Source organism: Eptesicus fuscus, chromosome 16 (genome assembly GCF_027574615.1).
Source record: "Eptesicus fuscus isolate TK198812 chromosome 16, DD_ASM_mEF_20220401, whole genome shotgun sequence".
NCBI lineage: Eukaryota > Metazoa > Chordata > Mammalia > Chiroptera > Vespertilionidae > Eptesicus > Eptesicus fuscus.
The window spans coordinates 53,440,774-53,465,751 of NC_072488.1; the positions used below are offsets into that span (position 1 = coordinate 53,440,774).

General features: G+C 42.4%; 1 protein-coding gene across 1 annotated transcript in view; it reads left to right on the top strand.

The window, feature by feature from the left end:
- The window catches only part of DNAH6 (dynein axonemal heavy chain 6), a 216,325-nt gene that overhangs the window by 106,358 nt on the left and 84,989 nt on the right, over positions 1–24,978 (top strand). The window contains exons 32-41 of the mRNA XM_054727991.1: positions 3,349–3,456; positions 5,903–6,458; positions 7,916–8,038; positions 10,764–10,943; positions 11,662–11,805; positions 13,568–13,789; positions 15,015–15,162; positions 17,690–17,847; positions 20,066–20,197; positions 23,186–23,357. Coding sequence (XP_054583966.1) covers positions 3,349–3,456; positions 5,903–6,458; positions 7,916–8,038; positions 10,764–10,943; positions 11,662–11,805; positions 13,568–13,789; positions 15,015–15,162; positions 17,690–17,847; positions 20,066–20,197; positions 23,186–23,357 — 1,943 coding nt within the window. The remainder of the gene's footprint in view (positions 1–3,348; positions 3,457–5,902; positions 6,459–7,915; positions 8,039–10,763; positions 10,944–11,661; positions 11,806–13,567; positions 13,790–15,014; positions 15,163–17,689; positions 17,848–20,065; positions 20,198–23,185; positions 23,358–24,978) is intronic.

Consider the following 24,978-nt stretch of genomic DNA (forward strand, 5'->3'; position numbering starts at 1 on the left):
CCAAACATAAGATCGATGACTCCACTTAAAAGGCATACGGTTAGTTATGCATATTCGACAATCAAGTCATACCTGTCACCTGCCAGAGCCGGAACATTTGAAGCACTTCAGTTTTATCATTCAATCATTCGTCCAGGCTCTTGTCCAAGACTTCACCTCTGTCCTTACAGTACGGTCCAAGGCGGAGCTGCTTTCTAGTCGCTGATAAAGCACGAGCCTTTTCTCCTTTCAGGCCCCAACTTCTCCCTTCAGATCTTCTTGAAACCCCTGCCTCTGGAATCTCCAGATTGGCCAGAGTCTCTAAGAACTATCTCCTCTCTTGTCCTTCCTCTCAGGCCATGACTTGCTGGTCTGGATTCTGCGCCTCCAGGGCCCTTCAGCCTGGCTCCTGTATCCTTGGGTTTTCCACAAATATCTCTGCCCTTCCATAACCTGTGTTCTTTCTTTGAAAGGGATTCAAAGAAAGAACAGAGGGTATAGAAAGATATTTGTGTTTCTCCTTTACACAGGATGGACACTTAAGGAGACTACTAAGACTACTTAGAGAAAGACTGCTAAGACCTCAACTGCAGCACAGTGGGCAAGACAGAAAAATGAGCAATTATCTAGGATACGATGTAGTGAGGGCAACCATAGGGCTGTGCCCAAGGTTTGCCATGAGGGATGGAAGAACCTTCTAGAGGAGGGATAATTGGGTTGAGTTTCGAAGGGTAAATAAGAGCCAGCAAAGGAGCCAAGCAGGGGGTTCTGGGCTGAGATAACAGAAAGTCACAGGGATGTTAATCATCATGATGCATCCAGGGGTACATGCAAATTCAGGGAGGATTGATAAAAAAAATGTCCTTGTCATCGTCCTCAAGGCTAAGTAGCCTGTGCCTGACTCCTGCACATGCTCTGATGGAGCTGGACACTTGGGATGAAGGGGACATGCTCCTCCCCTTTCAGCAGGAACCTGCAGCAGGGCGTTCCCTGCCCCGCCCCCCGCCCCCCGCCCCGCTTTCTTCACATGGAATCCCTGGCCCATGGGTTTGGAAAATCACATTCGAGAAACCAAGATGGCGGCATAGGTAAACACCTAAACTGCAGCCTCGCACAACAATTTCAAAAATACAACTAAAAGACAAAACGGACATTATCCAGAACCACAGGAAAGCTGGCTGACTAGAATCCTACAACTAGAAGGAAAGAGAAAACCATAAGGAAAATCAGAGGAGCCGTAAAAGCCTGAGGTACAGAGACACGGGCGTGTGTGTGCGGAGAGGATGGAGCTGGAGAGGACGGGCGGCTGAGTGCCTGGCTGGCGTTCTCTAGCAGGAAGGAGATAAAAGCTCCAGACTGCGCTGAACCCCAGCTCCGACTGCACTGAACCCCAGTACTGGGCGAGACCCTGGGGACCCAGGCTCATACTGGGGGAATCTGGACTGTAAGGTGGAAACTCAGGGGAGCGGCAGACAGAGCTCCAGAGGCGCACACGTGAATGCACGCAGAGGACGGACTGTTGAGTGTGCAGCAGGATTGCTCTAGCAGGAAGGAGACAAAAGCTCCAGACTGCACTAAACCCCAGTTCTGACTGCACTGAACCCCAGTTCTGGGCGAGAATCTGGGATTCCAAATTCATTGGGGGAGAGACTAGACTGTTTGGGAGCAGGAGAAACTCGAGGGCGCCTTTCTCTCAGAGGTGCTTGCAGCGAATACCGAGGGACACTGAGACCCAGGAACCTCATAGTGCGGGGCCGACGGGAGGCCAAGGCTGGAGGCTCCACCCTGAAACTCCACCCCATCCAAGCTGAGCACAGAGACTTTTACAATTTTGCAAGTCTAATCAAATAAAGCTGTCTCCCAGCGTAGACACAGCTGACCCTCACAGCCAATTGGCCTGGAGGTCAACTCCTCCCACTGATACCAACAACAATTAAGACTTAACTACAACAAGGCTGTACACACAGTCCACAAAGGGGTGCACTAATAGTGTCCACCTCAGGTAACGGGAGGCCAAGCCACTGGCCCAAATAAGACAACTAGCACACAAAGCTACCCTACCAACTCAGGGAAGCAGCAAACATGGGGAGACAAAGAAACAGATCACAAACCAAAGAAATGGAGGAAAACAAATGACTGGACATAGAGTTAAAAACCATGGTTATAAGGTTTTTCAAGAATTCCTAGAAAAGGCTGATAAATTTAGCGAGACCCTCGAGGATATGCAAGAGACCCTCGAGGATATGGAAAAGGACCAACTAGAAATTAAACATACACTGACTGAAATAAAAAATATTATACAGACACCCAACAACAAACTAGAGGAATGCAAGAATCAAGTCAAAGATTTGAAATACAAAGAAGCAAAAATCACTCAACTGGAAAAGCTAAAAGAAAATAGAATCCAAAAATTTGAAGATAGTGTAAGAAGCCTTTGGGACAACTTCAAGCGTACCAACATCAGAATTATGGGGGTGCCAGAAGAAGAGAGAGAGCAAGATACTGAAAACCTATTTGAAGAAATAATGACTGAAAACTTCCCCCACCTGGTGAAAGAAATAGACTTACAAGTCCAGGGAGTGTACAGAACCCCAAACAAGAGGAATCCAAAGAGGACCACACCAAGACACATCATAATTAAAATGCCAAGAGCAAAAGACAAAGAGAGAATATTAAAAGCAGCAAGAGAAAAACAGTTACCTACAAGGGAGCACCCATACGATTGTCAGCTGATTTCTCAACAGAAACTATGCAGGCCAGACGGGAGTGGCAAGAAATAGTCAAAGTGATGAATAGCAAGAACCTACAACCAAGAGTACTCTACCCAGCCAAGCTGACATTCAGAATTGAAGGGCAGCTAAAGAGCTTCACAGATAAGAAAAAGCTAAAGGAGTTCATCACTGCCAAACCAGTATTATATGAAATGCTGAAAGGTATTCTCTAAGAAGAGGAAGAAGAAGAAAAAGGTAAAGATAAAAATTATGAACAACAAATACATATCTATTAACAAGTGAATCTAAAAACCAAGTGAATTAAAAATATGATGTACAGAATAAACTGGTGAATATAATAGAATCAGGGGCATAGAGAGGGCGTGGACTGACAACTCTCAGGGGTAAAGGGGTGTGAGGGGTGCGGGAAGAGACTGGACAAAAATCGTACACCTATGGATGAGGACAGTGGGGGGGGGAGGTAAGGGAAGAGGGTGGGATGGAAACCAGGTGGAGGGGAACTATGAGGGGGGGGGGGAAGAGGAACAACTGTAATAATCTGAACAATAAAGATTTATTATAAAAAAGAAAAAGAAAGAAAATCACATTCAATACTATGTTCTCACAAATGTCATCTGAATTGTCCTTTTACATATAGGTCTTTAAAAAGAGAGAACCCAGAACTAAATGAAGATGTGGTGTTGATAAGAGCACTGAGAGACTCCAACTTGCCCAAGTTCCTAACAGATGACGCTGTTCTGTTCAGGTAAGTTTCTAGATGTTACAGAATAAAGCATAGCTGCTGTGTAGAGGTCATGGATAGTCTTATCTGCAAGCATGTCTGTCTCTAACAAGGTAATAACTCTCTCATCTTTTCTAGAGATACTTACTGCCGTTTTTAAAAAACACTAGTTTAAAATAAAGGCCCTAGTCCTAGGCAGTTTGGCTCAGTGGATAGAGTGTCGGCCCGCAGACTGAAGGGTCCTCCTGGGTTCGATTCTGGTCAAGGGCACGTACCCCGGTTGCAGGCTCTGGCCCTGGTCAGGGTACATGCGAGAGGCAACCAATTGATGTGTCTCTCTCACATCAATGTTTCTCTGTCTCTCCAAAAATCAATGGAAAAATACCCTCAGGTGAGGATTAACCAAAATAAATAAATAAGTAAAATAAAGGCACTAAAATTTTATCAGCCATCCAATTACTTCTGAGTGTTCTTTTTCCAAAATATTGATCATCAGGCTTTGTGCTATATAAATTAGTATTGGTTAATCTGAGAAATTTCCTGATCTAAGAAATTTCCCATCCCCCCAAGAAATCAGATTTGAGCTTAGCATAAATGTGATTGCTTTTTATCTATGTATTTCTACTTTTATTAATTAGTTTTATGTTTATCTAAGACACACATGTAGTAGTTTTAAAAATAAAATAATGTCATAAGTTACTCTCATGAAAAGCAGTAGTTCCCTGCCCTTCACCGACTTACCAAAGGCAAGTCATTTTTCCATTGATTGATTGATTCATTCATTCATTTTACTATTTCCCTTCATATTTTTAGTACCATGTTTTTGCCATTTCTTGATTGTTCAGTTTTAGATATTACCCATTATGCACATCATACAGCTCTTCCCCTTGACCTGCCTTCACCGTGTAGTCATATTGCAATATAACCTGAGCAAAATATCTAGGATTTCGGTGCTTTATCATAACTATGTAAACATTATCCATGGCTGAGTGATAGTTTCATTATTAAATTATCCAGCTTTTTATTTTCCCTTCATTTATTATCATCATTCTTATTTTTTAATCCTTTACTTACTTCCTATAAACTTATCATTAATTTGTCTCCAAATTCTACCAGAGTGTAAATCCCCTAAAAGCAAACAAATAAACAATTAAAATATTCTATTGAATTTGCCTCTTTGGAGCCCTCTGTCCTGCTCTAATCTGGGCTGCTTACCCATGGCCCCTGGTGCACATCTCTTATCGGGAATGTCCTTAATGACTGTGCTGGGATTCCCTTTGCCCTTGTCTTCTGTCAGTGCCCCTGTTTCTCAGAATGTGTCTACTCCTTTTGGTAAGATACAATGATGAAAATGTCTATGCATTTATCTTTGCACACTGATGATATTTCTATCATTGAGATTCCAGGAAGTAAGTTAGCTAGGCCATAGGGTAAGAAGCATTTTTAACTTAGTCTATCAAGATGTCCTCCAAAGACATTTTACATTTATATAAATGGTTTTATGAAAATGCCCATTTCCCTTTAAGTATTTTAATGAGAGACTAAAAGTCTTTAATGGATGCATTTCTTTAATTAGTAGTATCATTTCTTAAGTTCATGAGTCATGTATATTTATTATTCTAAGAGCATTTTTTTCTATTTTACTCTTTTACTTATTGATTTTTGGGGAGTCATAAATTCTATCTGGTATAAAAATTGGAAATATTTCTCCATCATTTATTTTTTTAAGTTTGTATAGAAAACCTTTTATCTCGCAGAAGATTATTTTTTACTCTTTTTTTTTTCACTTTATCACTATTTTTTAGTTACAGATTTCCTATCTTTCTTAGAAAGACCTTCTTACCACAGTGGTACAAAATTCATCTCTTATATTTTTATCTAGTACCTTTGTGGTCATTTTATATTAAGATCTTTACTGTATCTCAAATGTACTTGTGTATAACGTGTAAGCTAGGAATTTAACTTCTTTTTTACCCAAAGAAACAGCCCACATTAACTGTTTCCCACAGAAAGTCAATTTTTCCTTTACTCCCTTTTTTACCTAGTACTAGTTTTCTATTATTATTTCCATATTATTTTTCTGAGTATGCATATACAGTTATAAGTACATATATGTGCATTTGGGAAAAGTTGAGTTAGAAATATGACTGATAGATTCTTCACCTTGGCACTACACCATCTTACTGTGGACAATACAGAAACACAAGAGATATTGCTTACCTCCAAAGGCTCCCAATATACTTAAGAACATTGGTCTACAGTACAAGAAACAAGCAAAATCAAGCACAATATCAGAGAAATTATATATCCTGGTATAAAACGTAGGATATACTAATGCTGTGCATGTTTGGAAGAAAAGATCAATGAGAAAAATAAGATTCATTTTAATGTTTAATCAATTAATTGTAACAAATATGGGGAAAACTCAATGACCAGTGGTTCTTAATTGATTTTATTTTTTAAATTTCAGTGGAATCATATCTGACCTTTTCCCTGGAGTCCAAATTCCAGAACATGATTATGGTATATTGCAGTCAACAATTATAGATGTCATGAATGGGCAAAATCTCCAGCCTGAGGCATGTATGGTTAAAAAAGTGATACAGTTCTATGAAACTATGCTGGTAAGGCATGGTGTTATGTTAGTTGGGCCAACTGGAGGTGGCAAGACCACAGTTTACCGAATACTTGCAGAAACTTTAGGGAATTTGAGAAAAATTGGTGCAGAGAATCCCTTTTACCAACCAGTTAAAACATACGTTCTTAATCCTAAATCAATTACAATGGGTGAGTTATATGGTGAAGTAAATAGCATAACCTTGGAGTGGAAAGACGGTTTGATGGCACTGAGTGTCCGAGCAGCTGTGCAAGACACTTCAGAAGACCATAAGTGGATCATCAGTGATGGGCCAGTGGATGCTCTTTGGATTGAAAACATGAATACAGTGTTGGATGATAACAAGATGCTTTGCCTGGCTAACAGCGAGAGGATTAAACTCACACCTCAAGTCCACATGCTTTTTGAGGTAAATATGTTACCGGGAAGTTGGGGTATTCCTTTCTCCATTGAGTGCTGGGGGCAGAGTCCTCGCAATATCTCCAGAAAAAGAATTTTCTGAGACTCATGCAAGAGAATGAGTGATTTTTTTTATTTGCGTGGAATTACATCCTTGGGTTTCCAAAGTCCCATTTCCCTAAATCCAGTTATAGAAGAAGTGTAGAAGCAAGCCAGTGTCCAGAGTTTCCATTCCATGTTGTAACCAGACCCAGTTCTTCATCAGGCTAGTGACAGTCCATTAGTCCATTGTGTGTGGGGGAGGAAGGGGGGCCCACATGGTTGTGGGCCAGATGGGCGAATGCAGGGGTGCCAAGAGAGCACGCCCCCTCCCCCCCCACCACCCCCCCCCCCCGCAACAAAATCCTAAGGGCATAAGAGCAACAAGAAAGGCACACTCCTTTATTTAGGGAACTAAATATCCCAAATTTCGAACCCTTGAAGTGGCCACGCCCATCCTGACCAGTGACCTGTTCCCAGGTGTGACTGACAGTGAGCACCCTCACTGGTCCCCCGCAACTTCACTGGGCATGCATCTGTTTTCTCTGTTGGACCTCTGGGAGTGTAAAGTTGTAGCTTCCTGATGAAGCTGCCCAAATGGCATGCCTATGATCTTTGGCCTTCCTTTTGCTCCTTTCCTGTTATTAATAACTATGTTAATTACAACAGTATCAAGTATATATGCCATACTGTGGAGTGAAGCAATCATTTGTTAGATTGGCATACCATCATAATGATTTTCTCACACTGCTGTATCACTTACTGTCTATAAGGCCCACCATGGTGTTTTGCTTATATACCAAATACTTATTAAATTGTCTTTTTGTAATGCATAGTCCATCCTGACAGCCAAAATCTCTCAAACATTCCTGTCTCTCTATAAACAGGAAATACAATAAATTCTGGCTTCCCCTTTGGAAGTATTGTTTCTTTTCCTTTGGAAGTATTTAATATATATAGATGAATTCACATGATTTGAAATGCTTTCAAAGTTAAAAAATTATTGTACTTAAAGTGAATAAATTGCCCCAGCAAGGTGTGAATATTTGATGGAGGGTTTGAAAGAGTAATGTGGACCAATTACAGTGACAAAATATTATGGAAGATTATAGCCCTCGTGTATTCATTCATCGAACATTGATTGAATGCCTACTATATGCTAGGTGTTAGACTAGGTGTTGGTACAAGAATGAAACAAGAAAAAAAAAGAAAAGAGAAGGAATTTGACAGTATATTCCTATAATTATGGGTTTTTTCCACCTTATCTTTCACTTAACATTCCTTCCCTATATCTGATTACTTATAGCTCTTCCACTGTCTAAAGCTTTTCAGCATTAAACTTAGAACATATGATTCATTAACATGGAAGGTGCAGTAGTAAGGAAATACCATATTAGCTGTTTCCTGTTCGCCTTTCTTCAATTTTAGGTGCAAGACCTAAGGGTTGCATCTCCTGCTACAGTCAGTCGATGTGGGATGGTATTTGTGGATCCTGAGGAACTGAAATGGATGCCTTACGTTAAAACCTGGATGGCGGGTATTTCTAAAAAAGTGAGTGCAACCAGATACTCCCCAGTGTCTCCGTCTGTGAGGGCTCACACGTCCCTTGAGTGCCCACGTTGTAATAACACAAGGCTTCATTGTGCTTGATGGAGGGGATTCTCCAGAAATGTTTATAGACTCCCCACATCTGCCCTCGTTATTTATGACCTCAGCCTGCCAGTCTGCCTGGTCACTCTGGCCCCTGCCTGCTCTGGCTGGCTTCTGCCCAGACTGGTTCCTCTCAAGGGCAAACACAAACCGCTTCCCTGACTCCTCCAAAACATGGCTAGAACGGGCTGGGGCATTAAAAAGGATGACAGAAGGCTTGAGATAATGAGAGGGGTCACAATGAAGAAGAGGACATTTCAGTCCATGTACCAACTGTCATAATCTTGAGATTTTAGGGAGCTATAGCACCTCCGAGAGCCAGAGAGAAGAGAAAACCCGTTTACCTCCCACTCAGTTGTAGGTCATGACCCCAGACACATTCTAACCTCAGAAGTACCATTCCACCCCAAGCGAAGAAAAGCTCTTACAGTGTTATTCACAACAGCTCAATTCCATTAGTACTTTATTTAACAAGCCATCTTTTGAAGTATTTTGCCCCATCCCAGCCCCCACTCCAAAAAAAAAGCCATCTTCTTTTTCCCTCTCCCTGCCCAAAGATGAATTAGACAACTATTGCTTTCCTCATTCTTAGGCATCAGCATTTCAACAAGATTGTGATCTAGTCTCAAGAGTACCTTATTACAGAAAGTGCTTTTCAGAATTGAGAATTTATGATGGCTAATGGCATAAGATTTTAAACCTTCCCAAATTCACTTTTTAAAACTTAATAGACTTTATTACTTATAACACTTTTAGGTTTACAGAAAATTTTAACAGAGTACAGAGAGTTCTCTTATTCTCCCTCTCCTCCAAGCATAGTTTCCCCTATTATTAACATCTTGCATTGCTGTGGTGCATTTGTTAAAACGAATCAATATCATCAATGCAGCATTGATATTGATATTGATATATTGTTGAATATTATCGGTGTGTCAATATTGACACATTGTTGATACATAATCAATAATGTTGCATTGGTACATTAACTAAACTCTATCACTTGCATTAGGGATTATTCTTTGTGTTGTATAATCATGTGGATTTTACAAATGGATAATATCATGTAGCCACACCTATAGTTTCAGAGTAGTTTCACTGCCTTAAAAATCTGTGCTCAGTATCTTCATCTGTCCACTCTTCCTCAACACACCAACCATTGAGCTTTACTGTCTCCATAGTTTTGTCTTTTCCAGAATATCATGTAGTTGGAATCATATAGTGTGCAGCTTTTTCAGATTGGCTTTTTAAATTTAGTAATATGCCTTTCTGTGATATAATGGCTCATTTCTTTTCATCATGGAATAACATAACATTGTATAGATTTACCAAGTTTATTCATTCACCTACTGAAGGATATCACAATTGCTTCCAAGTTTTGCCTATAAACATCCGTGTTCAGGCTTTGTGTGGACTTAAGTTTTCAACTCATTTGGGTAAATTTATGAGTGACTATAGTTTACACTGCTGTATGACATTTAGAAAAGTTAAGAGAGTGGATCCTAAGAGTTCTTACTTTGTTTTTTATTGTATTTATGTGAAATGATAGATGTCAACTAAGCTTTTTGTGGTAATCCTTTCACAGTACAGTTGATCCTTGAATAGCACAGGTTTGAATTGTGCAGGTCCGCTTACATGTGGATTTTTTCAATAAATACAGTCGGTGCCTTGTATCCATGGGTTTTGCATCTGGGGATTCAACCAAATGCAGATCAGCAATAGTATTTTCCCATTCCCAACCACTGATTGAAAATACTGGTTTTGACCCACAGTTGGTTGAATTAGCCGTTGAATTTTCAGCTGTGTGGGCATTTACACTGCATCCCCCATGTTCAAGGCTCAACTGTATGTATAAATCAAACCACCATGCTGTATACCTTCAATTAATACAGTGATGTATGTCGGTATTTTCAATAAAACTGGAAAAAATTAAAACCAAAAAATTGTTCCTATAGACATCCGTGTTCAGGCTTTTGTGTGGACTTAAGTTTTCAACTCATTTGGGTAAATACATAGGCGTGTGAGTGCTGGGTCATATGGTAAACCTAGGTTTAGCTTTGTGAAAATCCGCCAGACTGTCTCCCCCAGTGGCTGTGCCAATTTGCATCCCCCCTCCCACTCCACCAATGAATGAGAGTTCCTGCTGCTCCACATCCTCACCAGTGCATGGGGTATTGGTGTTTTAGTAGATATTTTTTAATGTGTTCTCTTATGGTTCTTCTTTTTCATATTCTTAATTGTGGGAGATATCAATATAGAAGACTGCATGAAATACATATTGGCAGTTTAATAAGTAATTATAAAATAAGCACCTGTGAACCCATTGCTAGATCAAGATGTAAGACATTATCAGCTACCCAAAATCTTTCCATGTGTCCTGAGTCATAGGAGGCTTTTAAATTTTTTATTCATTTTATATCTTATTATATTTATACCCTTTAGTCTAAAAGTTACAAAATGCATTATAAAGGTCAGTGGGGGGAAAAAGGAGACATATGTACTACTATTTGTAATACTTTAAACAATAAAATTAAATTAAAAATAAAAGATGTAAACCAACCCATTTCTAAACTTAATTACATATTTCATCTGGTCTTGCTAAAATATTATTTGTTTGTTTTATTTTCAGCTGAATGAGGAATCCCAAGAATATATATTGAACCTTTTCCATTATGTTGATGATGGTTTACATTTTATCAATAAAAAATGCAGCCAAGCGATCCCGCAAGTAGACATTAGCAAAGTGACTACACTCTGTTGCTTATTTGAGTCTTTGATATTTGAGAAAGATGGAATTACTCTCACACTGGTATGGAAGGTTTTATTACTTCAATAAAGCTAGAAAATGAGATTATTGTATAGCTCCTTTGCAAATAAATAACTCCAAATTTTCTGTAATATGATCAGTTTTCAAGTTAACTTTGCAGGGGACTAATGACTATGAGCAGATTAATAGAATCTAAAAGTTGGAAGGAGTGTTAGACAGCCTGTGATTCACTCTTATACTCAATGCTTAAATTCCCTTGTGGTCTACAACATGCTTCTCATATGTGTCTGTCAGCAGCTGCTTAACTACCTTCATGCAGGCATAAACAGAGTTATAATGGTCAGTTGAAAAACAACCTTGAGATTTTTTTGGACATTCCTCGCCATTCACTTTCTCATCCGAGTATTTAACTTTGTACTACTATAAAACATCACTTTGTGAACCATTAAATTAAATATAGGAAACACATGCTGTGCCCTTTTTTATTTCATTTTTTTCTTTATTGATTATGGTATTACAGATGTGTCCTTATCCCCCCATTACCTCCCTGGTGTCTGTGTCCATTGGTTAGGCTTATATGTATGCATACAAGTCCCTTTAGTTGATCTCTTTCTTAAATGTATGAGTCCACACACACACACACACACACACACACACACTCACACACACACACAATCCACAACAGTCTTTTGATTTTGCAATGTAGGATTCTTTTTATGTTAACATAAAATATTAAAGGTCTTTCTCTTTATTCTTTCAGGAACAAACAAAACTGAACACAATACTATGTCAGACTTTTATATTCTGTTATTTATGGTCTTTGGGTGGAAATCTAACTGAAAACTACTCGGATTCTTTTGATACATTTATTAGAACACAGTTTGATGACAATCCTGATGCCAGGGTAAGAGCCAAATAAATTTAATTTTAACATATTAGTTCCAAATCATTAAAACTGAACTTCAAGACTGAAACCTTAGGAGCCTTAGTTCTACTGCAAATATAAACTCTTCACTGAAAGAATTTCTAAAATCATTCACTTTTCTTAACCATTGATAACATTTATTGTATTAAATTTTTTAGGAGTCCTCTCCTGGCCATATGAAGAAATTAATGTATAAAACTATAAAAAAAACATACTATAAATGAATATTGAATTCCAGTTAGTAAACTTATTCTCCACAGTGTTATGGTGTAGCTATTCTGAACCTACTTTCTGTACATTCTAAGATTGAGCAAATGAATAAATGTGCTGAGGATAATGGAAACCGGTTTCTCACTGTTGGAGAAGGGATTTACAGATGTGGAATTCACCCTGTGTTGTTATATTATAATAGGAGATATTGGTGCTCATTGATTCAAATACATGAACATATATATGTATTTGCACATGCATAAATGTCATAGTTCTGCGTGCTGAGAGGAACTAGAAGCAATGACACCTCCATGGCAGTGAGCATACCCAGATACTAATTCCTAAATACTGTTCTCCACAAAAGGGAGCTGAGGCTCCTTCGTGAAAACAACAGCTTATTCTAGGACTGGGGCAGGGAAAGTGCAAAGTGAGACCAGAACGTCTTCTTATGTCAGATACTGAAGAAGCACTCAGGAATGGTGGAGGGGTTCCCACTGGTCACATCTGGGCAGATTTCAGCATCCAAATAAACAACGATGGCCTTTGAAAGACAAAAGATATTACGTTATACCTCAAAAGTTTTCTTTCTTAAAAATAGAATAGAATGGAAAATAGAGTGAATTGCAGATACTAGGTGGAAATATCACACACACTTGTACACACACACATATACTAGTATGTATGTACTAGGTCACCTTGTCAAATGGATTTCTTTCTGAGTCACTGTCAAATCTTGAAACACCACTGCTCTGTACAGCTACCAGAATGAACCTTCTGAAATGTAATCGAATCCTGTCACCCACCTACTTAGAATCCTCTTGCTCCAAACTCTAAAAAGGGAGGCTTTTCATAACCTGGCCCCTGTCTGTGTTCCCGGACTCATCTCTCACTGTGTGCAGTGCTCTCATCGCTACCAGCACGCGTGCCACTTTCCATGGCTTCAGCCTCCTGACCTGTTTTCTAAACCTGACCCCTGACCCCCTGCTTCCCCACCCCCACCCCATTCCTTCTCTGCCCATCTGACTCTTGCTTGTCCTTCAAGTCAGATCTGTGGCATCCCCACCTCTTAGAAACCTTCTTAAATCTTCAACTACCCTGCAAATATAAATGAGCCATCCCTCCTCTGTGGACATACTAAAGTCCATTAGAACCCCTTTTTCTCTCTGGGTAATAACTAATGTCCTTGTGCCCCCCACGTGAATTTCAGGGTCACTGAAGACAGAAGCTAGGTCTCATTCAGCACTTGACCCCAGCACCAAGCACAGTATTTGTCCTAAGTAAACCCCTGAATGTTGAATCGAATTGAAAATGCTTTACAATTCTAATATGGGGTTTTAATACAATCAATATGTCAGATTTTCTTTAGGCTTTGTGTTGCATGACTATGTGTAAAGAATTAAACTCTAATACTGAAACAACTACTTCTCTACAAAGAAAAAAATGAAATCCAAATCCACTCTTGTTCTATGATTGCCTTTGTTTATGCATGAACATTTCCTGTTGCAAATGGCGCTTACTTTTGATACTTTAGCTCCCCAGTTCTGGCGATCTGTGGAGCATTTACATGGACTTCGAAACCAAACGGCTGGACCCCTGGGAACGAATCATACCCAGCTTCAAGTACAGCCGAGATGTCCCGTTTTTTGAAATGCTCGTCCCCACAGTGGACACAGTGCGCTTTGGGTATCTAATGGAAAAACTACTGGCAGTCAGGCATTCGGTGTTATTTACTGGGACAACTGGAGTTGGCAAGGTAGGAAACCTTCTGCAAACAAGGTCTCCCCAAAATGAGGGCGTGGCGGACCTAGAGCTGTAAGCCCCATACATAACACATATTTCTCAAGGAATGTTGTTGTGGATTCTGATTACTTTCTCAGAAAGAATGTCACTGTGCTGGCTCTGTACTGGCCTCGGGAATTCCTCCAGTTTTCCAGTTTCTGAATAAATCCTTAATGTCAATACTGTATAAAGCAGAGGATCCTGGGGACCAATGTTTGGTGTTTGGGGGCTTTTATGTTGCATCCCTTGGAATTTCTGGGGCTGCCAATGCATAGATTAGGGCGGGAATTGGCCAAGCAGTTTGTGTCCCCAAATACTATTCCCTCCTGACCATTTCCTTCTACCTCACATAGCAACAATGTTTAGAAAAAGTAGAGTATAGAGTATAAGGGAAAATGCTGATTGATTGGGTGTCTTTGTTTTCAAGGGAGTCCACATAAACAGAGATTCACTGTTTCCTCTCTAAATTGTTTCCAAAAGAAGTTTGGGTCCTGTGATTCTTGCTTTTAAATTGCCTTGGATAGCAACCAAGATGTATTTTGGTTTGAAACTAAACTAAAAGCTTTTTGCTGAGATAGAGCTGATTAGAACATTTCTTTGGCTCTAGTAAATATAATTAAACTAGAGGCCCAGTGCACAAAATTCGGGGGTAGGGGGGTACCTCAGCCCAGCCTGCGCCCTCTTGCAGTCTGGGAGCCCTTGGGAGATGTCCGACTGACGGCTTAGGCCCGCTCCCCCTGGGGGGGAGGGGCGGGGGAGTGGGCCTAGGTCGGCAGTTGGACATCCTTAGCGATGCCACAGAGGCAGGAGATCAGACATCCTTAGCACTGCCGCAGAGGTGGGAGAGGCTCCTGCCACCGCCACAGCACTTGCCAGCCGTGAGCCCGGCTTCTGGCTGAGGCGCTCCCCCTGTGGGAGCACACTGACCACCAGGGGGGCAGCTCCTGCATTGAGCCTCTGCCCCCTGGTGGTCAGTGCACATCATAGCGACCAGTTGTTCCTCTGTTCGGTCTATTTGCATATTAGCCTTTTATTATATAGGATGGAATCTCCAGGAAAAGAAAGAGACATTTCAATCTGGTTTTACCCTCTCTCCTTTCATCCTATTCCTTACTCATTGTTCTGAATTATAACTAACAAAGACAATTGAAAGTTATTATATTGAATGTGACATCATTAACATTTGTTTAAATTTAAAGTCTGTTATTGCAAAAGGATTGCTAAATAGAATTCAAGAATCAGCTGGCTATGTTCCTGTTTATCTAAATTTTTCTGCTCAAACTTCATCTGCAAGAACACAAGAGATCATTGAATCAAAACTGGAAAGGAAAAGAAAAAACATTCTAGGTAAGAATTATCCATTTCATTTGTCTCACAAATTAAGTTAATAAGTAACAAAAACAGGGCATGGAATAAAATTACAATTGGATATTTTCTTTGCTTAATTTAATTGTTAATGTGATTTTGTTAATGGCATTCTTTCCTATGCTAACATATCTAGATATCTTACTGTTAACAAGCAAGTAGTTTACTTCTATCATCATCTTCAATTCACATCTTCAGTTTCTGCCTCTCCTGGCTCTCTCCCTCTCTACTCGTGCTCGGCTTTCAAACCTGCATTAATGCCCTTTTATTTATTTATTTTTATTTTTGTGTGTGCGTGTTATTTATTTATTTAATAATTCTTTATTGTTGAAATTATTACATATGTCCCCTTTTTTCCCCCATTGACTCCCTCCAGCCTGTCCCCGCCCCTCCCCCACACCCAGGCCCTCACTGCCCCATTGTCAGTGTCCATAGGCCATGCATATATGCATACAAGATCCTTGGTTGATTACCTCCCACCCACCCACTGTCCCCAACCTTCCCCTTTATTTTAAACAACCTGATGCATTGAGTTATCTGAACTCAGAAGAGAATAAGCATGAAACTATTTTGCTTTTACTTCAGTCAGTGCTTTCAGCCAGGCTTGGGGCATCTCCCTCTCCCCCTCCTTATCAACTGCTTAGATAACTAGCATAACTCTCTGGCCACTTTCTGTTGTTTTGAGGCTGGTTCAATGTAAAGCTTCGATCCCAAATCCAATCGGAAGCTCTTCCTTTCCTCTGTCGTAAGCCAGGCTTGTGGCTCCAGGTGCTGGAGGCAAAGGGGGGCAGGAGGTTCTGGTGTGCTGGGAAGGGAAGAGGAGACGAAAGGACAAGTGGCCTCTCCCTACCTGGTGTGTAGATGGGCGTCTGTGTGGACTGTCCCTCTTCTCTGGCTGGCACCAAATGACTGCCCCTGCTCTCTGTGTGGTGGTTTCCAGGAGCTGCTCTCTGAGGGACTTCCAGAAAAGTTGTGCACAGGCCAAGCACAGGCCCCCCATTGGAAGGTTCCCTGACATTGGGAATCAGGGTCTCGGCTCCCTCAGTCCCACCCTCCAGCAGTGCATCCTGCAGCCTCTTGCTTCTGGGCTCCACTCGCCCAGCTCACAGCCCTCCTGGTAGAGGACTAGCTAGAGCTCAAGCTCAGCTGCCTTCCACATTGTCCATCATCTACTGGGCCCTGCTCTGCCAAGCGGTGGGGATACCAGCTGCCTCACCGCCCCCTCTCAGTTCCATTGTTCCTGCTCAGTAGGCACAGGGCAATGGATTCCAGTCTTTCTTGTGGAGGCCCCAAGTCTTTATTTTTTTAATCTTTATTGTTGAAAGTATTACATATGTCTCCTTTTCCCCCCATTGACCTCTCTCAGCCTGCCCCTGCCTCCCACCCCAGGCCTTCACTGGGGTTATGCATATAGGCATACAAGTTGGTTGGTTGATCTTTTCCCACCCGCCCACCCTCCCCTGCCTTCCCTCTGAGGTTTGACAGTCTGTTCGGTGCTTCTATGTCTTTGGATCTATTTTTGTTCATCAGTGTATGTTGCTCATTAGATTCCACATATGAGTGAGATCATGTGGTACTTTTCTTTCTCTGACTGGCTTATTTTGCTTAGCATAATGCTCTCCAGGTCCATCCATGCTGTTGCAAATGGTAAGAGTTCTTTCTTTTTTACAGCAGCATAGTATTCCATTGTGTAGATGTACTACCACTTTTATAATCCACTCATCTGCTGATGGCCACTTAGGCTGTTTCCAAATCCTAGCCAAGTCTTTATGAATTATTATCTTAGAAGCCCTCCCCACCTGCTGTCCTGCTTCTTGGTTTCCAGAGACTGGAGGATGGAGTGGGACACTGAGTTTGGCTCAGTGACCTTGGAATTGTTGAGTGCTGGATGCCAGCACAGGTTGAGTCACCTCCTCTGCTTACATTGTTTTCTTTTCTCTGTTATTACCCACACTTTTTTCTGAAAAGTGTGTATACTGGTTTTCTTTGAGTTAAATATGGCATCGTCCAGCTCTGCTGTACTAGGTTTCCTGTTGATGTGAGCTGGGTGTGTTTCAATATCTAGCCCTAGTTTCCCTGCAGGGGGTGGCGAGATGGCATTTCTGTGAAGAAGCCTTCGGAGTTCTGCTTCCTACTGTGGAAAGAAAATGCCCTTCCTCCCCGCATGCTCAGGACGCGCAGTTGGTGAGGGCAGTGGCTGGGAGAGAGAGATCAGGAGGACCTAACTAGAGAGCTGGCATCATCGTGCACCTCTGAGAGTGAGGGTGAGGCACTTTCTGACAAGTGGACATCCCGGCCCCGGCCACGTCTCCCTGCAGGGGCCTGGATGGAGCCAGAGGGAGGTCTCTCCTCCGCGAGGCAGGACTCTGCTAGGGCCTCCTCACTCCTGAGAGAACTGAGCTTATGACCTACCGTGTGTTCATTGAGTCCAAAACCTTACCTAAACTCTGTTTTACATTTTCCAGAGGCAAATCATAATTCTTAAATCAAATTCATTTTATTTACCCAGGAGCACCAAGAAACAAACGTATTGTGATTTTTGTTGACGATTTAAATATGCCCAGACTGGATCGCTATGGCTCTCAACCTCCGATTGAATTACTTCGGCAATATCAAGATTTTGGTGGCTTTTATGACAGAAACAAACTCTTTTGGAAAGACATACAGGTTACTTTAAATTTTAAATTACTTTGCATGTTTACATTTAAACAGCAAGGAAATAGGGTGTATTACAGTGATTTTCAACCTTTTTCATCTCATGGCACACATAAAGTACTTACTAAAATTTTGCAACACACCAAAAAATATGTTCTATTTTTTTGCCAATCTGACAAAAAATAGGCATAATTTTGATTGATTTACAAAAAATAATAGTAGTAGTAATTACCTACCTTTTTGATCCAAAGTGATTTTTTAAAAAAATCAGGTGCCTGTACTTGTATATAAGGATTTCTGGTATCAAGAATTAACCAATCAGAAAGAAAAATACCACATGATCTCACTCATTTAGGAATAGTAAAGAACATTATAAAGTGGTGAACAAAAAGATAGATACAGAGACAGTAAAGCATCAAACAGACTTTCAAATTATAGGGGGAAAGTTTGGGAAAGGTGGGGGAGTTATGAAATCAAACGAAGGACTTGTATGCATGCATATAAGCATAAACAATGGACGCAAAACTCTGGGGGGGGAGGGCTTGTGTGGGTGTGGGGTGGGGGGGGTAATAGTAAGGTATGTACACATATAATACCTCAATAAAAATATTAAAAAAAAAAAGAATTAACCAATCAGATGCAGCCTTATTATGCAATGGGTCAATAAGATGAAATCCTATTATATGACCAATATATTTATGGTTCAAGCTATGGCTGTTGTCAGTTTTTTATTTGACAATCTAAGGGAAAAGAGGTCAGTGCCCCTGATTAAAGAGTCAGGAATTGTTTTAAAAATGCTTGTGGCACACCAGTGTGCCACAGAACACTGGTTGAAAACCACTGGTGTATTAGTTTGCTCAGGTCACCATAACAAAGTAGCTCAAACAACAAAAAGTTATTTTCTCACAATTCTAGAGGCTGGAAGTTGGAGATCAAGATGTCATCAGGGTTGGTTTATTTAATCTAAGGCCTCTCTCTTTGGCTTACAGCTGGCTGTCTTCTCCCTGTGTCTTCTCATAATCTTAGCTGTGTACTCATCTGTGTTCAAACCTCCTCCTCTTATCAGGACACTAGTCAGATTGGATTAGGGCTCTCTCTCATGACTCATTTTAAATTAATTACCTCTTTAAAGAGCCTATCTCCAAATACAGTCACATTTTGAGATACTGATCATTAGGGCATCAACATACGATTGGCCAGGAGGAGGAAGAGAAAGACACAGTGTAGCCCATGACCTATGTCTTCAGTGTTTCCTATGTGTGGTTCAATTAATCAGTCCACATTGAGTTCTTATCATGCTTGATTCAGGAGATTCATGCACAAGAAGGCAGCCCCCACCTCCCAGAGGGCTCAGCTTTGGAGGGTAGATGGACATGTATTTATAAGGCAGGCTGATAAATGGAGTCAGGAGGGGACGAGGGCTGGGGGCTGGGTTGAGGATGAGAGAAGCCTTCCCAAAGGGGATGAGGTCCGAAGAGGGTTTTGCAGCAGAGCATAGCAAAACAAGGAGAGGGAGCATTTTGCATCTCAGAGGCAAGACATGTGGAACACCAACGGTGGTGTGGAATGTGAACACCAAAGCAACGGGAATGCAGAGGTCAACTAAGGGGGCCATGGATCCAATGATGACAAACGTGGCTTTATCCTCTAAGTGAGGGGGGCACCTCTGAAGGAAATGTTGTGGGAATATCTCCTTAGCTGCAGGTAAGGGGTGGACTGGAGACCAAAGGCAACTGCAATATCATGTATTGATCTATTGATGAAAATGTTACCAGAGGCTCTGAGGAACCTAACCATGTATTTCCCGTAGGAGCAATTATTCAGTGTGTTAATTCAGTGTTCCCAGTGACTTTATGGAACATGAGTACCACAAATAATGAGAATCCACTATATGGCTCAAGTTAGTAACTTAAGATAAAAATTCTTACAATGTTTTAAGATTAAATTTTTGCATAGGAGTATTTATTTAAGGCAGGTGAGTTAGCTGGATGACCTTGAGTGATTTAACTAGCCAGGGCCTTCTTCTTTTTTAACCTAAAAAATGGCAGTAACAATAGTGATCTCCTGGGGTTGCTATGAAAACGAAGTTCAATGATGTGTTGGAAAATGTAATGCAGTGCTTGCAAAGGGCAGGTCCTCAAAAATTGTTAGATCTGAGTCCTGCCGTTGGGATTGACAGACCTCATCTTTCCCTTTGTTGGGTGACCCAATTGGATTTCTCCCTGGACAGGATGTCACCATTGCATCAGCGTGTGCACCTCCAGGTGGTGGCCGCAACCCAGTGACCCCCCGCTTCATCCGACACTTCAGCATGCTGTGTCTCCCGATGCCCTCGGAGCACAGTCTGAAACAGATTTTCCAGGTGAGTGTTGACTTAAACGTAGGCAATAAGGGAAAAGAAAACATATTTCTTCCCACACCACCATGATCAAAGTAGTCTGTCCTCTACCTGAACAGAAACCGGGTAAACACAGGGTCTCTGGTAGCTGACAGGAATGTGCATCACCGTCCTCTGTGCTTTTGGTCTCACAGGTGGTTTTAGGAATGCAGAAAGGTTGTCAAACACAGCCCCTACCTTTAATGAAGGCTGTACCCTGGGCCCTTGCCTTATAGTACTCTGTACCCAGTTCTCAGCAAAGCTCACCCACTGCCCAGCCCCACCTGTGTGCTCATTTCCTGCCTGACCACCAGGTCTGTGGGTCCACGTGCCCACTACAATTCTGGTAGCCCCACAGGTCCCAGATCAACACAACTCAGAATTCACCACCTCCAGGGCCACATTCACATCCAATAGAAATAACCCCCCATTTTTCTCCCACCTGTACGACCTTCTTAAGAGCCACTTTCTCATCCTTTAAATGGGGCAAAGACCTATGCCTGCCCTGTAAGTGCTCAGAAAAAGTGTTCCATGAATGGGAGGCATTACTTTGAATAGAATGATGGGGTGGGAGGGATACCCTGAAAATGGCATAACTGGAGCAAGCATCCCATGTATATAAAATATATGTAGTAAATTTTTTATTTTATATATATTGGAATGGTCCTACTCAAAATGCAGACCATGTGGATAATGTTAAACTCACATTAGGGGCCCAGGAGGACAGGTACCTCAAAAAGATAGTCTTCATAAGCTGCTATAAGTGATGTCCAACAGGGGGGGCTCAGAAAACAAATACTTCGTTTATTTCAAAATATCTCCTAAGGGAGCCCCAAATCTAAAGTCACAAGGACTGACTTGCAAGCATTGATATGCATTCTGGTGGCTTCTCCCATACGTAACTCCAGGTTAATGGTGATGGGAATCCTATCTAATAAAAGAGAAACATGCAAATTGACCATACCTCTGCTACCCCCACAAGCCACGCCCACCAGCCAATCAGGAGCAAGTATGCAAATTAACCCAACCAATATGGTGGCAGCCACAGAGTTGGAGCCAGCTGGAGGCTTGGGTTGCCCCCAGTGATGGAGGAAGCCAAGCTTCCTGCCCACCCTGGCCTGCCCTGGCCTCCTCTCAAGGTTACAAAGTTTCAATTATAGAAGATAAAGAAATCCCAGATACCAGGGCCTCCACTTGGGTCACCAGGGGCATGGCCAGCCTGCAAACCACCACAGGCCCCTCACCCAAGCTGCCCCACACCCCAAGGGAATCCCCACCCTGATCCGGGACATCCTTCAGGACAAACCAGCCGGTCCCCACCCATGCACCAGGCCTCTATCCTATCTAATAAAAGAGTAATATGCAGATTGACCATCACTTTAACACACAAGATGGCTGCCCCCATGTGGTCAAAGATGGCTGCCCCCATTTGGAAACAAGATGACCATCACAAGATGGCCAGCAGAGGAGGGCAGTTGGGAGGGGCCAGGCCTGCAAGGGAGGGCAGTTGGGGGTGATCAAGCTTGCAGGGGAGGGCAGTTAAGGGTGACCAGGCTGGCAGAGGAGGGAAGTTGGGGGCGACTGGGCCTGCAGGGAAGGGCAGTTTCGGGTGACCAGGCCTGCAGGAGAGGGCAGTTGGGGGCAATCGGGCTGGCAGGGGAGTGGTTAGGGGGTGATCAGGCTGGCAGGCAGAAGCAGTTAGGGGCAATGAGGAAGGCAGGCAGGTGAGCAGTTGGGAGCCAGCAGTCCTGGATTGTGAGAGGGATGTCCGACTGCCTGTTTAGGCCCCATCCCAGTAGAGTCGGGCCTAAACAGGCAGTCGGACATCCCTCGAGGGGTCCCAGATTGGAGAGGGTGCAGGCTGGGCTGAGATACACACACCCCCTCATGCATGAATTTCATGCATCAGGCCTCTAGTTTATTATAAAAATCTATAATGATTTTCCCAAGCAACTGGGGCCAGAGGGGCAAGCTAATAAATATGTTCTTTCAGACTGTGGGAAGTTATATATGAGAAGACCAAAGATCCGTAAGAGCCTGATGGGAGGGCTTATTTTAAGTGAAGTAGTCAGGGAAGACCTCTCTGAAGAGATGACACTTAACCTAAAACACAAAGGATGAGAAAGTCCTTCCCGAGCAGCCAGCCATGAGGCAGGGGGAGGGGGTACCATGTGCAGAGACCCTGAGGGAGGAGAGAGCATGGGCATGGGTGGTAAGGCCAGTGTGGCTGAGACACCGTGACCAGAGAGAGGGTAAGGTGAGGAGGCCGGGCAGCGGCAGAGCATGGACTGGCTGGGGGGTGCAGTGCCTGATTTGCATAATTAAAGGTAACAAAGGGAGACAGGAATCGAAATGGAGAGGTCAGTGGGAGATGGAGGGAGTGAAGAAGTGCAGATAAAAAAGAGTTGGTGCTGGGATGGGATAATGTCAAGGGAAAGAAACAGACTCAACAAGTACATTCAAAATTGATTGTGAGGACAGAGAATGGAGGCGTCCAAAGTGACCTCCAAATAACTAAGGTGGGGAAACTGAAAGGCGGGGAGTTTGTGGTTATGAGTAAGTTGCACTTTAAATGTACATGATGAGGGAAGTCTATGGCAGTGTTGGTCATTTGCACATAAATATCAAGGAGGACTTCAGTTTATTTCCAGATGAGTCTGGGCACTCCATGGCAACCCTCTGGAGCCACAGCGAGCAGCAGCCTATGTTACTCAAGAGTGAGTTTATGGTCCATTCACTGGCTAGATAGGAATGCTGCCCAGGCTTCTCCAGACAATCACAGAAGACAGGACCGAGTCCACTTTTGAGAACGTATTCTGAAATGAATGGAAGAGCTTAACACACGGAGGTCCTTGCATTGGAATTCGCCCTCCTAGTTATTATTAGAAAAAGTATCATCAGATCTGGAACATTTGAAAGATAAATTTTTGGTGGAAAAAAAAAATCTAACCTTCTATATGTTTCTGGTTCCAGGCCATCTTAAACGGCTTCCTGTATGACTTCCCACCAGCTGTCAAGCAAACCGCATCCAACATTGTCGAAGCCTCAGTTGAGATTTATAACAGAATGAGTGTTGATCTTCTGCCAACACCAGCCAAGTCCCATTACGTGTTCAACTTGAGGGATTTATCCAAATGTGTGCAAGGTAGTGTATGGACCCCTCATTCTCAGACCTTCATCCTCCCTGCATTGCTAGTCACCCCACATCTCTCGGCAGAATTGTATGTACATGGTGTCTATGACGATGGAAATCACATTACATGTCCCTGTTCAGTCACCCTCCACCCCCACCGCAGGCTGACTACTTCACAGCTTCCCGCAAACAGCCAACATGCCCTCCCATTTCTCACACCCAGCCCAGCCGATGACCTTTCTTTGTGTTTCACTGGGAAAAAAAAAAGAGAGAGAGAGAGAGAGAAGAGAGAGAGAGAGAAGCAATCACACCAGAACTGCCTCATCTTCCAAATCTCTCAGGCAACCGGCATCTGCCTTCCCTCCTGCAGAGGCTGGGCTGTCCCTGCTGCTCTCAGTCCCCTCTGGCCCTGAATCCCAGCCCCTCCTGCCTAGTCAAGGATTTTGTTCTTATCATTTCTGTTTCTCTTCAGCATCATCGGTGTTTCCTCTTCTATAGAATCATTCCTAACAGCATAAAACCTGCCACAATACTTCCCGTCTTAGTACATCATTCTCTTTGGGAACTATGTTGCCCTGCTGCTACCACCACATTTCCTCTGCTCCTTCTAAAAAGACCCCTTAAAGCATGGTCTCGCCTCACTGTCTCCTTACTTCCTCCAGTTCCATTCTTTAGTATATTCCAGTTAAGCATTTATACTTGACACTGCACTGAACTACTCTTCCCTGCCTCTCTATCTTGCCCAGTCCATCCATCAGCTCTCAGTCTGAACCTTAACCTCTCAGCAGTGTTGGCACAACTCTCCCCTCCCTCTCTCTTGAAGCCCTTCTTTCTCTGACCTCCTAGGGCACCCACTCTCTGGGGTTCCCTCCCCTCTCTCTGGCTACTGCTGCTCAGTCTCTTTGATTGCTGTCTCTCTTCTTCCCAACCTCAAAATGATGGGATGCCCCAGAGCTCTTACTTCAGTCCCTTTTTTTTTAATTTGTTTTTATTTATTTATTTATTTAGTTAGTTAGTTAGTTAGTTATTTAGTTAGTTAATCCTTACCCAAGGATATTTTTCCCATTGATTTTTAGAGAGAGTGGAAGGGACGGGGAGAGACATAGACAGAAAAACATCGATGTAAGAGAGACACATCAATTGGTTGTCTCCTGGTTGCCTCTCTCACATGCCCCAACCAGGGTCAAGGATCAAGCCTGGGATCAGATCGAGCCTGAAGTACGTGCCCTTGACTGTAATCAAACCTGGGACCTTTCCGTCCATGGGCCAACGCTCTGTCCACTGAGCCAAACCAGCTAGGGCTTTTTTGTTATTATTATTTGAAATTAGCTTTATGATAACAGTTTTATATTTCTTTTTTTTTTTTCATCTTTATTGTTGTAAGTATTTTCCCCCATTGGTCACCTCCACCCCTCTCCTGCTCCTCCCTCCCCCACCAGGCTTTTGCTGAACTATTGCCTGCCAATGGGTTATGAATATATGCATGTAAGTTCTTTTGTTAATATCTTCACCCTCAGCTTCCCTCTGAGATCCATCAGACCTCTCTCTATTTTATCTACACAGACTGCCTAGGCCCCAGGTAATTCAGTCAAATCTAGGATCTTAAATGCATCTATTCAGAGATGCTTGAATG